General features: G+C 49.5%; 1 protein-coding gene across 2 annotated transcripts in view; it reads right to left on the minus strand.

Annotated features, from left to right (window-relative positions):
* The window catches only part of EPAS1 (endothelial PAS domain protein 1), an 82,675-nt gene extending 71,281 nt beyond the window's left edge, over nucleotides 1–11,394 (minus strand). Inside the window, exon 1 of one of the 2 annotated variants that reach the window (XM_045885065.3) lies at nucleotides 10,825–11,394. In XM_045885065.3, the coding sequence (XP_045741021.1) occupies nucleotides 10,825–10,850 (26 nt within the window). In that variant the 5' untranslated portion in view covers nucleotides 10,851–11,394. The remainder of the gene's footprint in view (nucleotides 1–10,824) is intronic. The other variant, XM_045885066.3, reaches the window with a different exon arrangement.
* Between the last annotated feature and the right edge of the window lie 3,776 nt (nucleotides 11,395–15,170).

The raw sequence follows: 15,170 nt of genomic DNA on the forward strand, positions 1-15,170 counted from the left end.
GGCCTTTTAAACTTTGAGACTAAAGCTGGAGTACTTTGTTGTTTGGCTGACACTTGCCTTGGTGTGTGGAACATTAACATAATACTAGCCTGATGTTTGCATTTTATGTAAAATCCTGTATCAACAAGACCTGCCCGTGGTTCCCCCAAGTTTTTCTTTCTTTTCAAAGGAAAATGAGTAAAGGGCTCAAAATCTACATGAATGAGAAAAGCAGAACCCAAGAGGCAGGCTTTCCAAGTAACCCAAGGGACGGCAAAAAAAAAAAAAAAAAGGCAATTCTATGATTTTTAAAAATGAAGTATGATTTTAGGGACTCAAAATGTGGAAAGTATGACAGAGCACAGCAGAAAATGAGACATCCTAGCCCTTAAACAGCACGCAGTCTAGTTGGAAAGACAACAACATGTACAATGACGTTAGACAACAAGGAAACAGAATCAGGCAGGCTCTTTGGCAAACCTAAGGAAGAGCCACGCAGGGGTGGAGGGGAGGTGCCAGCATGCGAATTACTAGGAAGGCTTTGCTGGAGTGGGAGCCCTTGGGCTCACCCTAGGAAAGTGGGGGGATATTTGAGTAGAAGGAGAGGAGAGGAGAGTCCAAGATGGAAGGAGGAGGTTGAGGGGATCCGGATGGAAGGGAGGCTGTGACCTGGGGGGAGAAAGCTCTTAGGCCAGAGGGAGGGGGCCTGCATAGCTGGAGTTCAGAAGGCATGTCCAGGGATGGTAGATGAGGGGAGAGCTGGGGTGGGGTCCCTTACTATCAGTGAGATGAACTTGCACTGCCATGCAGGCTGCCCTTGGGAAGGAACTTGGGCCAGGGATCCATGTCTTCGTTCAGGCTCTGAGCAAAGCTAACCCTTAGAGATCTTTAGGAGAAACACTCAAATCCACAACAAAAGAAACCCCTTTGCCACCCTGAAGACTCTCTGTGCTCCCAGGACATGACAGCCCTGCCTAAAATAGGGGCAATATCAGCACCATGCAAACCTCTCCTGAGAGGCTAGGAAAGCTATTTTAGTAGCCAGCCTGCTTCCCAGCCAGTCAGATAGCAGGGAAATGCACGGGGCACCAATTTCCATGGAGCACCACAAGACTCCAGAGAGTGGGGCCACACAGTGGACTACAATTTCCTCTGACTTCTCGACTAACCCAAAGGGCCTCGCCTAATGGGAGGGGCACATCAGCTGAGCCAGGACCTGCAGGGTGCAGGCAAGGAAGCCAAAAGACAGAGAAGGGCCTGGTTCCCATGCCCCACCCACCATTAATTCCCCTAAGTCCCTGGTATAGAATAAAAGAGAGCCTCCTGCTGCATAGTGATATGATTACATTTATAGAAGCTCCCCTCTTACCAGCGAAATGTGACCTTCATACTTTTCTTATCTTAATATCTGGGTAAACATTTGTTGTGCAAGCGCACAAATAAAGGTTCTAAAGGTGAACCGTGGTGTGTCTACTAACACCACGCTGTTCCAACCCCAGGCACCAGAAAGCCCTTTTGGCTCTGTAGAGGACTTCTCTTTCCCTTAACCCCGGGCACCAAAATTAGCTTCATCAACATTAGCCAGTACTGGAGTGAATATTGCCATTCGAAAATAGCATCTGAGGACTCTTGGAAACACAGGAGAGAAATAGAAGGGTACAGTGGCTTAGATACTGAAGAAAGCAATTTCACTGGACTGCTCTTTAAACCAAGTGTATAGGAAATGAGCACTATCAGGATTTACTCTGGAATCTTTATTAAGTGAATGGTAGTCTTCTAGCTCCCTGTGGTACCCACATGGTGTATTTTATATATCCTGGTTGACTCCATCATGCACAACTGTCTTCATTCAGAAAAATATTGCAGAGATTATGTCCACAAAAGACTGTTGACCAAATGACCTGTGCTTGAACTCAAAAATTTTACTTTGCAGTCTTTTTATTTCTAGAACAATCTGTAAAAACATGTTGGGTCCCATTTTCCCAGATATTCGATCATCCAGAATTGATTTTTTAAAAATTTGTTTTAAAGCTCCTAGAAATGGATCCTCAAACAGCCCCTCAGGAGCATAATTCTCTGTTGTTTCCCTGCGGAATTCATAAACAGAGCAAAGCAACCAATTTTTTTGGTGTGTGCTTAAAGCCACTCTTTCCTGCAACTGTGTATGACGTCTTTTTCCAGGACAATCTTTCTCAATACTCCAAAGTGCTTCAGCAACAGGAAGTTGTAAAGGTAGGAAGGAGGCCTGTAAATATTTGCTGTAATTACTCATTAGTAATGAGAATAGTTACTACTGAAGTTTGAGTCACCCCTTTTGTGCTCTTGGTTCTTTATTACCTTGTAACAGGAGCCCCAGGGGATGCCTAGGGGCCTAACCTCACCGAGGACGCCTGGGTCCAGTGGTAGGTTTCACTGCAGACAGTGTGGTTTGCTTCTGTTAGCAGCTCAATTTCCCAAGTATAAAATTAGGATAATGTTTTGCCCTTCCTTCCCCCTGCCCCCAACCCAGGGGCAGTCAGGACAAATATTATACACAGTGGTGACAATATGAAAAAAACTTTTGAAAATTTTGTATCAAAGTACAATACACGTATCTGTTAATACAACATCAAGACACAGAGGACAAAAACACTGTATGGCTAGACACACAGCACAGTGACTTAAAGGATTACTGCCACAGGGGCGCCTGGGTGGCTCAGATGGTTGAGCGTCTGCCTTCGGCTCAGGTCGTGATCCCAGGGTCCTGGGATCGAGCCCCGCATCGAGCCCCGCATCGAGCCCCGCATCGGGCTCCTGGCTCAGCGGGGAGCCTGCTTCTCCCTCTCCCTCTGCCTCTCTCCCTGCTCATGCTCTCTCTCTCTGTATCTCTGTGTCTCAAATGAATAAATAAAATCTTTAAAAAAAAAAAAAAAAGGATTACTGCCACCAATAACCATATGCCTTAACTGATGTATTTTAAACGATTTATAAAAGGCTTCTGAATGGTCTCAGATTGAGCCCACGTGTCTCTTATTCATAGCAAACCACTGACTCCCCACAAAAGCAGGGAGTCTCAGACTGAAAATGAGACTGAGAGAGTCAACTAAAGTCACAACCAAACAACTAAAGTCACAGAGTTGATTAACTTCTACAAAAACTATAATATTGGCTGTACCCCCAGCATTTGCAGGAAGCCGACACAGTGATGGGGGCTACCCTCCAGCAGCACCATCACGAATACAGCATAATGGAGTCATTTTCCTTGCTCATGTGTTTTATTATACAGCCTAACTCAGTAAAACCACTAATCTGCTAAGATTCCTTGAACTAACCTCTTAGTTTTCTGTTTTTTTTTTATTGGAGGATGCCATGAAAAGGGGATGCAGGAAGTCACCAGAGGCATATAAGAAGAGAGTTCTAACAATCCACTTCCAAGGCTTTGGAGAATTGGGGAAATGCCAGGTGGGTGTGTGACAGATAAATACCCTTTTTTTAATGGGTCATTCTCCTTACTAACGAACCACCCTTTCTGAAGTATCTTCCCACATGAGAAAAGGAACTGCTTCCCAGAGTCATTATCTTGCACAGAAGTTACTTATCACATTAAAACTGAAGACTTTTTCCAAATTGGGGGGGGGGGGGAAGTGTGTGCCTCCTGGGAACATGTGAAGCTTCTGGTGGTCTTGCCATGTAAGAGTTTTTGCTCATGTACACGTGGCACCTGGAAACAGCCTGAGGCTGTCAAGCAAACCAGTATTTCTAGAGAAACTAGGAAAACAAAAGGCCTCTTCCAAGTAGATAACATTCTAACCCATTCGGCACCTGTCTCCTTGGATCCAGAGATCTCAAAGGGCCCCGCCACCCTTCTTGACTTCATACTCCTATGCCAGTCTGTGGCTTTCAATACACAGGACCAGACAACTGGCAACAAAGTACACCCAAACTCTGCCTGGAAATCACAGAGGCTGTGAGGAGCACATACCCATGCATAACTACCACACATATGATGATATGCAACTGCCCATAGGACTTGCTTCTCTCTCGGTTATGATATGTGTTGGTGCACTTATATTTTACAGCACGGGGAAAGCTCAGAAAACCCTCCTAGGCTCACAGTGCCGAAGCCAGTGTTGGGATGGCTGTGAAGGCTCAGGGCTTCTCAGAGAGAGGAGTATATAAAAATGCAACATATTATTATTGCAACAGTCTTGGCTATTCTTTATTCCTCCATCCATTCTTTCCTTCCTGTCCGTGCAATTTCAAAAGATCAAAAGAGCCAGAGGAAGTCTTGTGCATCTTGATTTGGAGATGGTTCTTCAGAAGCCACAGAGGAAGACTTCTAACAGGTTCTCCTGCACAATGGAGTCTGAAGGCTAAAGTAATTATTGAAGTCTTGCCACCAGTGAAGGGCGGGAGGTGGAAAGCTTTGAACTTCTTGGGGGCAGTAGAGAACCACCTCCGGTCAGAGTTGAGGGAAACCCACGAAAAATAAGAATTTCCAGTCCACCCTTCAGATCTTCAATCCCTGTGTGTAAGTTCAATACAGGGATGAGTCATAAAAAAGTAATTATAATAATTATAACTACAACAGCAAAAGCAGTTATCATTATAGAGTACTTACCATGATCAGGCATGGTATTAAATACTTCATAGACAGCTTAGAAAAGGTAAGGGGGAATGGACCTCTGGTTAAATGTACAGAATCTAGAGACACTTGGCCCAATTCAAATCCCACTCCCACTGATCTGACCTTTGGCAGTTGCCTTTCTATACTTCAGCTTTCCCATCAGTGAAATGGGGATAACAGGGCTCATGCTACAAGGTTGTTAGGAGGATTAAAAGAGTTAATCCATGTAACGTTCTGAGAACAGAGCCTACACAAAGGAGACTAAAATGTTCAGGTTTTATGGTTTTGTCCTACTGCATATATTATTTCTCTTAAGGACACACACATTCTTAGTGCATAAAAGGGCCTCCAAATAACTGTTTGGGGATGATGGAAAATGTGAGGACAAATTTTCATGGCTGATTTAAGAGCATTAAGAAATGAACCACATCATGGGGTGCCTGGGGGGCTCAGTCGGTTAAGCGGCTGACTCTTGATTTCAGCTCGGGTCATGATCTCCAGGTTGTGGGACTGGAGCCCAACATTGGACTCATGCTGGCTGTGGAGCCTGCTTAAGATTCTCTCTCCGCCCCTCCCCCCCAAAAAAAAGAAAGACAAGAAAAAGGAAATGAATCACACCAGAACTAACCCTGTGCTGTCTGCTCACTCCCCTTCCTTCCATTACTGAAGGCAGCTGTGTAGGTGGGTAGACAGGCCAGCCAGGTACAGGTAAGCTTAAAAGTACACCACAAAATCTTTACTAGATACACACACACCAAACCCCTCCCCCATCTCCAAGACAGGGAGAGACACTGGCAGTGAAATGTGGGAACTGTCTGGGACCTGAAGAGAAAGAGCCTGAAATGTAAGGCAGTCACCAAATCAGACGCTGAAGAACAAGGGCTTGTCCTTTTCAGATCACAGAAGCTCTGAAAGGCTACTGAGGCTCTGGGCAAACTTCCCTCAGGGAAAAAAAAAATGGCTTATATATATAATATCTTGCACCCAATTTCAGAGGCTCACAGACCACTCCCTGAATGAAGCCTACTCACAAAGCCCAGGTTAAGCTCCCTCTCTCTTCTTGGCCTTCTTGAAGTCATAGCTGTCTGCACTGTTATCCTCAGAGGGACCACAACCTTTACCCTATCACTCCCAGAACCCTACTGGACACCTCCTCCTGTGCTCCTCACCCAAAAGTGCTAAAGAACATTCAACATTCATCTTCGGGGCCTTTCTGTCCATAATATGGAAGTACACAAGAGGGAACACTCCTGAACCCTCTGCCTTTTCTTTACTCTCATTACCCCCAACCCTGACTACCCCCATTTGACCCTACCTGAGCCAGTCTCCATGCTGGTGGTCAGCATCTGCCCTGTATGATTCCAAGGAAAACTACGGATCAACTCTCCCACCCACCAACCCACACAATACTTTTCAATAACTGTTACAGCCTGAAGTGCTACTAAGAGCTTCTCATCTTTAGCTTCAAAAGATTTGATCCCAACAAAAAAGCTACATGTAAGCTGCTACTATCTATATATTTGGGTAAGCTTCCTTATGTGTCCTCCTCCCCCCACCAATCAAACTAAGCGACTGAAAGCACCATATCTCCTCTTTCTTAGTCTCTTCTTTAGCATTTTATCCAGAGTAGGAGCAAGTATTCAACACACATTTGTTGTCTTACTGATTTATATCAGGGTGTGAACAGCAGAGCTGCTTTTCATCATGAAAACAGACATCATGGGCCTGGGGGCTCCGTGAGGAAACATCGCTAACTCGACATCATTGGCAAAAACCCTACCAGGTGAACTATCAGTGGTGAACTATCAGTGATGGGCAGTACTAGAAGCAAAAGGGAAGCTTCATTAGGTAAAATGAAAAGTCATGTTGGTATGAGACAAAACTGGGGAAAATACATAAAAAGCAAATGCTACTGGACAGATTTCTTGAAAAGGAGAAACGCCTAAATCTTGAGATAAGACAGGACAGCAGGTATTTTCAAATGTATGGGGCTGGAATCCTGGAGCACTGAGAATTAATCTAATTGGTTCCTTCTATCTGTAAACATTTTATACCATAAATTCCTAGAGAGAGTTGAGGATCACCCTACACACACATGCAAACACACACACACACACACACACACACACACTGACTGATTTACATTCTAAGTGAATTAAATAGTTTGAGTCTCACAGTTCTCACTCCTAGAGAAAATGCCAACTCAGGACAGGAATCAATCTGGCAGCTGCTTGAATGTCTCCGCTGACATGGGGTTCTCTACTTCACAAAACAATCTGCTCTGCTGTGCAACAGTCCTTGCTTTGGTTTTCTTTAATGAGGTCCACAGATAAGTAAATTTTTTTTCTAAGTGAAATAAAGGGAGAGCACTAAGACAATTGAATTCAAACTTCCCGAAGTTTATAGACAATGGAACCCGCGCCAACTCCGCTTCCTATTTTGCAAAAAGCAAACAGAGGCACTGCTGCTGCAGCTTGAAGTCTTTTATAATTATCTAGAAGAGCAAATCTCCTTTCTACAAGGTTCAGTGATTTGGCAGGGGTGGGGGAGAGGGCACTGTAATCCTTTGGAAATCATTCTCACTGTTTAGAGGCATTTCAGGGCTGGGGATACTATTTCGTCAACAATTGGAAAATACATAATTAATTGAAAGCAATGAACCAGGGTTCTGATTCTTACCAGCACTAACTTTCCTTGTGACTAGAAAAGTCACTGAACCTCTCTGGGCCTCAAACTAGATGATTTCCATGAGCGCTTATAAGATGATTGTTAAGTTCCCCATCAGCGACACGGAAAAAACACCTGAGACCACAGCATTCTTTTTGAACTTCGTGAAAGCTGTAATGAATTAAATAAGAAATGCCTGAACCTAGAAGGTGTTAAACCAACTCCTTATCATCCCTGCATTCTGGTGATTTCTGGTAATGCAGTGGACAGAGAAATCAAATGATAAAGGAATACTTATAGAAAATACACCTACATTGAGAAAAACTGCCTAGCAATAGTTTTCCCATCAGAATTGGGAAAAGGTGGGCTTTGATTTTATTTTAGCAGAGGAACAACTAAGTCCAGCTGGTGAGGGTGGGGGGTGGGGTTGGGGGGGACAGTAGTTTGAAAACTTCTGGTCCATGTCTCCAACTCCCCTTCCACCGCTGGCCCTGCATTAAGTGATCTAAGCATTCCAGAAAGGTGCTCTGAGCTGGGTCTGACTTTGGAGTGGACTTTGCTCCTGGATTATCCAAAGATCTCATTTACATTTACCTGAACCACTCTCCAATCCCCACACACCTAAGAACATCCAAACCCTTCTCTCTCAGGGAAAGGACTCAGAAATTGTTCTATTCAGGAAGTGAGACACTTTCCAGCTCTTTTTAAGTAGGCTCCACACCCAGTATGGAGCCCAATGGCCTGCTGAGCTTGAGCTTGAACTCAGCACCCTGAGATCAAGACCTGAGCTGAAATCAAGAGTCAGATGCTCAACCGACTCAGCCAACCAGGCGCACCAGACACTTTCTAGCTCTTCACCGAAGAGAACCTTAATTAATGAGACCCCCCCACGCACACACCACTTCCACCTGACACATTGATACAGAAAGGTAAGTGTGTGCAGTACCCTTAGCAAGCTTCCGCTTGTCTCTGAGATCAATAGGAACGCCCACTACCACCAAAATGCACTTTGATATCCACCATGGAGGCCAGCCAGCCAGCCAACATTTAGAAAGCAAACTCTTTATTATTAAACATTAACATATCCATCCAGGCATGAACGTTTTGAAACAAAAATAATCCCGCCCACTTCTTGAGGGCTGTTGTTAGAAGGAACACTGCAAGTGTTCTGTGCATCTGGAATTTTGGGAAAGAAAACGGCTCTGCTGAACCAGAAGAATGACAAATCTTAAGAACCAATGTTGCAGAATCATCATCATGAGAGCCCCCTCAGCGGGCATCACACTGCTCTTGGTACTTCTGGAAAGCTAAGGACAGACACTTAGATGACACACTAACTTTGAATGTATTGGTTCACCTTGGTCCCGCAAGGAGCCTGCAGCGAACAAACAGCCAGACGCGAAAAGTAAATACAGATTTCAAAACAATTAGCCCGAGAAGAATTAGACAACCCTTCACGGGGCTCTGGAAGGCGAGGTGCACGCTGTTTGTCCGGCCAGTCTGCAACCCAAACAACCAAGCAAGTCGCCGAGGGCGGACACATTCGGCGCGGCCACCAGCTCCGCGCAGCGGCCCCGCAGCGGCCTTCAAGGCGGCTCACCAGGCGATCGCCGCGGCCGTTCTTTAAACCCGCCGCTCAGGAGAGTAATTCGGAGTCTGATTACCCAATTTCTTTCCATCTCCTATTCCAGCTCCCTCCCTCTCCAACGAAGGAGGCATTACAGCGGGTCAAAGTAATTATTTCCCCTGCTCCCAAGTTTCTGGCGACGATTAATATACATAACACAAGGACCCGGCGCTGAGCCGCGGGGAGAAGCTAACACTTCACACAACTGTCAAGATTGCCATCAGTCCCCACCTCCACGATTGCGACAGTCACTGATAGGCATCACAGTTGTATAATGTACCATAAATTCCCTCGCCGGCTCCAGAGCCCAAAGCGCGCTCAGAAGAGCGGACTATAATTTTGTTTTTTGGTTGTTCAGTCATTATTACTGGCATCAGGATGCAGGCTATTTTACAAAATTTACATTTTACAAAATGCGTTGGGATCTTAAGCTCTCTTCCTTGCTTTGCCGCCCTCAAAAGACACAGGCCCCCAAGGGAGCTGCGAGGCCCCGGGGGCCCACGCTCCCTCACCCAGCTCAGGTCCGGGGCCGCCACCGTGACGCGGGAGGGGGAGCTGCGGCCGGGAAGGGGGACCCGGGTCCCCCAGAGACCCAGGAGCGAGAGCCCCGGCGCCTGGCCAGAACGCGCGCGATTCGCTGCCGTTTATCAACTCCTTCTCCGCGCACCGAGGTGGGAACCGCCGCTTTCCACCAGAAGATACACGGTTTCTGGCGCAGGTCCCACAGTGGCAGTCCGAACAAGAGCAAATCAACCCAGGCACTGAGCTCTCGGGGCTAGTCATCCCCTCCCTTCGCGTCTCGGCCCCCCATCCCCGCGCGATCGCCCCGCAGCCCTGCGGCCGATCCGCCCGGGCTCAGGCCGCACGTTCATTCCATTTCTGCCCCCCCGCCCCGCAACCCGCGAAACCCAGCCCCGCCAAGCCGCCGCGGAGGGCGGGGCTGAAAACGCCAGCGCACCGGGGCAGCCCCAGCGGAGACCAGAGGAGCAGGGGGCCAGGCAGCCAGCCTCGCACGCTCGCGGGAGGCGAGGCCGTACCCACGCCTGCGTGGCCGCACGGTGCGTTCACACGCGCGCCGGGAGAGGGCCGGGCGGGGAGAAGCCGGGCGGGGGCGGGAAGGCAGTGAGAGTTGGCCCGAGTTGCCTCTCACCCAGTGCCGAGAGGCTCGCGAGGGCAGACGGGCGGATCGTGGCTGCCCTTCTCTGTGCTCTTGAGAGAGAGACACTGGGACCTGCCGGGGGCACCCAGTGTCTCCATTCCCTCCCCGCACACCAACGCATCTGCCCTCGCGAGGCAACCCTGCCCACCACACAACTCTCCTCCCGAGCCAAGGTGCGGGATCAGGAAGGGGGCTTCTCGAAGCTTCAGTGGGGTCTGCAAACCCGGAGTAGGGCCCTTTGCTGCGTTCTGGCCCCTCCGCGGAGGCGCGTCCCAGCGCGGCGCTCCGCCTCCGGCCCCTGGCCAGATCGGGCGCAGTGCGAGCACAGTAGCTCATTTGGAAGGACCCGTGGGGTCCCAAGGAAAAGAGACCAGTGGATGGTGCCCCACATGCGAAACCTGAGAAAGTCCAAAGTTGACCCGGGTCAAGTCAACCCAGAAACATTTCAACGTGCTGGCCACATGAATTTGGAGCGGGGGGCTGGAGCGGCGGCGAGCTGGGAAGGTTCCGCGCGCCACAGCCCCTCCGACCTCCAGGGCCATCTCCCTGGGCCTCCTGGCCTCATCGCGCGCGCAGATTCGCGACTTCTTCGGGCCACAGAGCCCTCCACTGCGAAGCCGAAGCGCCGCGTCCACAGACGGGGCACCTGCTCTCCCCCCTCAAAGCCCTCCACACCGATCCTCGGGTCTCAAAGACCCCTGCGGACTCCTCTTCTAGCCGCTCTCGGTCGCTCCGACCCCGTGCGGCGTGGCCATTCCCCTTAGACCAGCTCCGACGCCCGCTTACCTTTTCTTCTCCTTGTCAGCTGTCATTGTCGCCGTGGCGCTCTCAAACGCCAGACACCTGAGCTCCCCGGCCGGTGGGGATTGCAGTCGCCGCCTTCGCTGTGGCCCTCGCCTACTCCTTGTGGCCCGGGCCGGTGTTAAAGGTCCTAGGTGCTCGCAGGTCCCGAGCGCCCCGCACGGTCAGGTGGAAGTTTGCGCGCTGCTGGCTAGGTGCGGGGAGGAGGGTGGAGAGAGGTGCCGGGGAGGAACCTGCACACGGGGAGGCGGGGTCGGGGAAAGGAGTGGGAGGAGGCTGTCAAACCCAAAAAGAGGGCCGCGAGAGCGGGACCTTAGTTTCTTTTTCCCACGAAGAGGAGTCACTTTTCTGGGTTTTCAAAAATAAACATAAAAATAAGAAGTGGCTGCAACGACTGGAGTTGGAAGAGTCCAAGGCCGGGCGGGCGCGACCGCGGAGATGACCATACAGTCTCAGGACACTGCCGAGGATTGTACAGCCGCCTCAGGCTAGCGCTGTGTTGGGTACAGGGGCTGTGTCGTGGACCGCTCTCAAATGTCCGGCTCCCGGGGCCGCCAGCCCACTTTAAAAACTCCTGCGGCCGGGCGGGGGAGGGCGGGGGAGGGCGCGGGGGGCGCGGGCGCAGGGGGCGGGGGCGGGCGTGCGCCGGCAGGCCCCGCCCCCGCCCACCCCGCCCGCGCCGCGCCGCGCCGCGCCGCGCCGCGCGCCCGGGCAGCCCACTGCGTCCCGGCCAATGGGGAGGCGCGGCCGCAGCCTCTGCCCTGACCCCGGCCCGCCCCCTGCCCCCGCGCTCGGCTCCGCCGCGGCCCGCCCGCCCCGCCTCCTCCCTCTGCAGTTCCAGAAGTTGTTTATGAGGTCGGCGGGGTGGCTTGTGGCATGGTGGGACTCCGCACCGGGCAAGCGCAACCCAAGTGGGGCTAGCCGGCAGCGAGAAGTCGGTCTCCGGGAGTGCTGCGGACAGCGGGGGTGCCCCTTTGCCCTGGCGTCCTTTCTCCTCTGCCGTACCTTTGGGCCCGGGGCAGGACTGTGAGCCCCGAGGGTCCCGCGCTCTGCCACGCCACGCGGAGCCGCTCCGCAGTGCCGCTCCCGCGTCGCTCGCTCTGCTGCCTCGCCCCCGGGCCCTCTCGGGAGAATTCCGAGGGCCCAGCAGCGGCGCTCCGAGCCTAGGCGTTGCGCTTTTCCCGGCAGAACGCAGCTGACTTTGCCATCTGAAAGAAGAGGCAGGGAGACGGATCACCTGCTCCTGTGGGGTCTCGGGAAAACAGTGCAGTGAAATAGAGCTAGGGCTTCACCTGCTCTTCCCTTCCCTCAACTGGTAGACCTGTTGCTTGCAGGGTCGTGTTGGACCGTGTGGCTTTGGTGAGGATGCGGGAGAGGCGGGCCCTCGTTCCAAGCGAGGGCCTGCTGCGCCCTGCTCCCAACAGCTGACCACCAAAGCGTGGGCCTGGGCCAATTCAGAGTTGGACAAGTCAGTCTGGCTTCCTAGTGTGATTTGGGGATAAGAATTGACAGCGTGTCCTCAAGTCACAGGATTTCAGGCCTGCCCTATGTGTCTCCAATGTTTTATTGAAGCGCCGGGAACATCAAGTCTGCAGGTGTTGAGTGTAGAGAGATCAGTGATCTAAGGGGCAGGCCATTAGAGCTCCTGGATTTTCCAGCTGCGCTTTAAACTCTGCTTTCAACAAATGCTGGCCCGGGCATCTATGCTCCACGTGCCTCTGCCCCGACCCTATCGATCTGCTCTCCCAAGAATCCCACCCCATTTACTACCTACATTATGTTGATCCAGATCTCAGGATGGGACAGGGAAGGCTCAGTCTTCCAAGATTTGCGAAAAGTTTCATAGGTGTGAGTGGAAGAGGAGAAAGCAAGGGCCACGGGACTGGGAGCCCTCGCACTGAGAGCCTTGCTCTACGTTTTCCCCATAAGCCTTGTCAGATTTTATATTAAATAATCTACATAATGAAACTCCAGGACTTTATGCAAAGTGAGCAGAGCCATTCACAAAAGGACAAATACTTTATGATTCAGCTATTATGATGTATCTGAAGTAACGAAATTCATAGGAACAAAGTAGAAAGGTGGTTGTGGGGGGATGGGATGGGAATTAGTGTGTAATGGGTATACAGTTTTGCTTCTGCAAGATGAAAAAATTCTAGAATCTTGTACAAAATGAATATAACTCCACTGCACTGTACACTTTAAAATGATTAGGGTGGTAAATTTAATGCTAGCTTTTTTTTCTACCACAATGCAAAAATAATTCCTCACGCTCAAGAAAAAATAATCGTAAATGGAACTTTTTTTGGTATAGGTTTGTGTTATTACCAAAATACAAAGTAAACATATTTTTCCCTTGCACGCCGGGAGGGGTGGGGCTACTTTTCAGGGGCCTTTGGAAGGCACTGGAAAGCAGAATAGAGAGAGAAAACTTGCCGAGAACTGGGGAACCAGGCACATTTTCTCATTTTCCTAGAGCCATGACTGTGTACACAGACTTTGAAATCAAACATCACGCCTGACAGTCAAGGGATTCAAACAAAGATTGCAAATCTCTCTAGGGAGCCATTTCTGAAGGCTGGTAGGTTTCAGAAATGGAGTGATTTCATACTGGGCTTCTCCAGCCACCCAGTCCTAGTGGATACATTTATTTATCTTAATAAAGAGATTGGTAAGACACAGTGCTTCCTTAATCGACAATAAGCTTACTTATCTCACTTGGTGCTGGAGTGGGAGAAGAAACAGGGGCTTTGGTGGCTTCCAGGTGCTCGGATGGTTCACTGCCTGAGGAAGGAGAAAATTCCTGCGTCCTGGGCTATGCTTAAAAGTCACAAAGCAACACCTCCAACCTACACAGAACATTTCAGCAATGCTGAGTTTATGAAATTAGATATTTTGGTATTTAAAAAAAAAGAAAGAGGAAAGGTAAAGGGTCGCTCAACACATCTACCATATTAATATTGTTCCTTCCCCATGGCCAGACTGCCCATCTTTCTAATTGGGATTTTGCCCTCTGAGTGAAAGGTCCCCAAGCTCCGATAAACAACTGGATGGATATTATGAAAATCCCAGGGAGTAACTTTGAAGAGTCTGGAATTTTGGCAGTGTCTGAGAGATTCACCAAAAGCCCTATATAGAAGGATTGGACCCAGCCTTGCTTAGAGCAGAGCTGAGCAGCCCAATGACCTCTTAAGATTTCTTCCAGGATTCAGTTAAACAACCTCTGCAGGAAGGAGCTGAGAGTGTAAACCCAACACAGGCCTGTGGCTAGAGTGTCCCATTTTACTTTTTAATGCCCACGGAGCACTGCAGGAGAAAAGCTTTAAAAGATGATGGCGGAAAGAGATGGATTCCAGGATTTAGAGTGTCTCTAGAGACAATGATCTTTTGGCCACAGAGGGCAGCAGAGGGCATCACTAGGCAAAACTCCCAAGCTGCTTAAAATGGGAGCAGCTGCCCATTTCCCAGCAAATCTCTCTACCTGTCCCCCAACCCTAGACTGGACAGCTTGGCAACACAGTCTGTGACCCCAGGAGAATACTGACTTGTTTTAATGCGGGACGAGACTGGGTCTCTAGCTTCCTCTCTCCTCTGTAGAGCATACATACCCTTAGGAGGATGGGATAGATGGAGACAAATTGTTAACTTACAGATTTGGTAGAGAGCAGACACCTGGGCTGAGGTGGGCAGGTGGAAGACAGAGGGCCTTGGTAATCCTGTTAAAGTAACAGTATGACCCAGGATGTGGTTGGAAATTAGGTTGGGATGGGTGGGATCTAACAGGAGAGGAGATCTTGGAGGTCTGGGCTATTTCTTTAGTATTTTACAACTTTCAATGTATTGTCACATGTCAGGGCTGGGGTGCAACATTTCAGGGGGCATTCACTCTCTGGTGGTGGTAGCCCTGGCCCTGCACATGTGTTATCTAATGTAATAACCATCGGGCCCTAGTCCCGCCATTTATTGGGTTGGAAGGGAAGGGACCCATTCCCTCACATTTGCCTGTTAGTCCTCCAAACAAAACCAGCTCTTAAATTGTGACTTTCGGAGTCTATCCTCACGCTCATCAATGAACTCTATGACCAGAAAACCATACCTCCTGTGTTTGGCTTCAGGCCAAAGCCGGAACATATGCTATATCTACGGTTAAACATGACTTTTGACCCTACAAATCCAGATTTTGCCATCTTTCAAAAAGAATTCGGGATTCTTATTGAGGAAAGGGTTGAACATTTGTTTCTACTTAAATTCTTAGTGCTTACCAGGAAGAAGGATCCAGTTTTAAAGAAACCAGTTTCCCCACCCCACACCTGGATTATCAGGGACTTAGA

The sequence above is a fragment of the Mirounga angustirostris genome, unplaced genomic scaffold (genome assembly GCF_029215605.1).
Source record: "Mirounga angustirostris isolate CCGP_5_RB_7025 unplaced genomic scaffold, mMirAng1.0.hap1 SCAF_10, whole genome shotgun sequence".
Classification (NCBI taxonomy): domain Eukaryota; kingdom Metazoa; phylum Chordata; class Mammalia; order Carnivora; family Phocidae; genus Mirounga; species Mirounga angustirostris.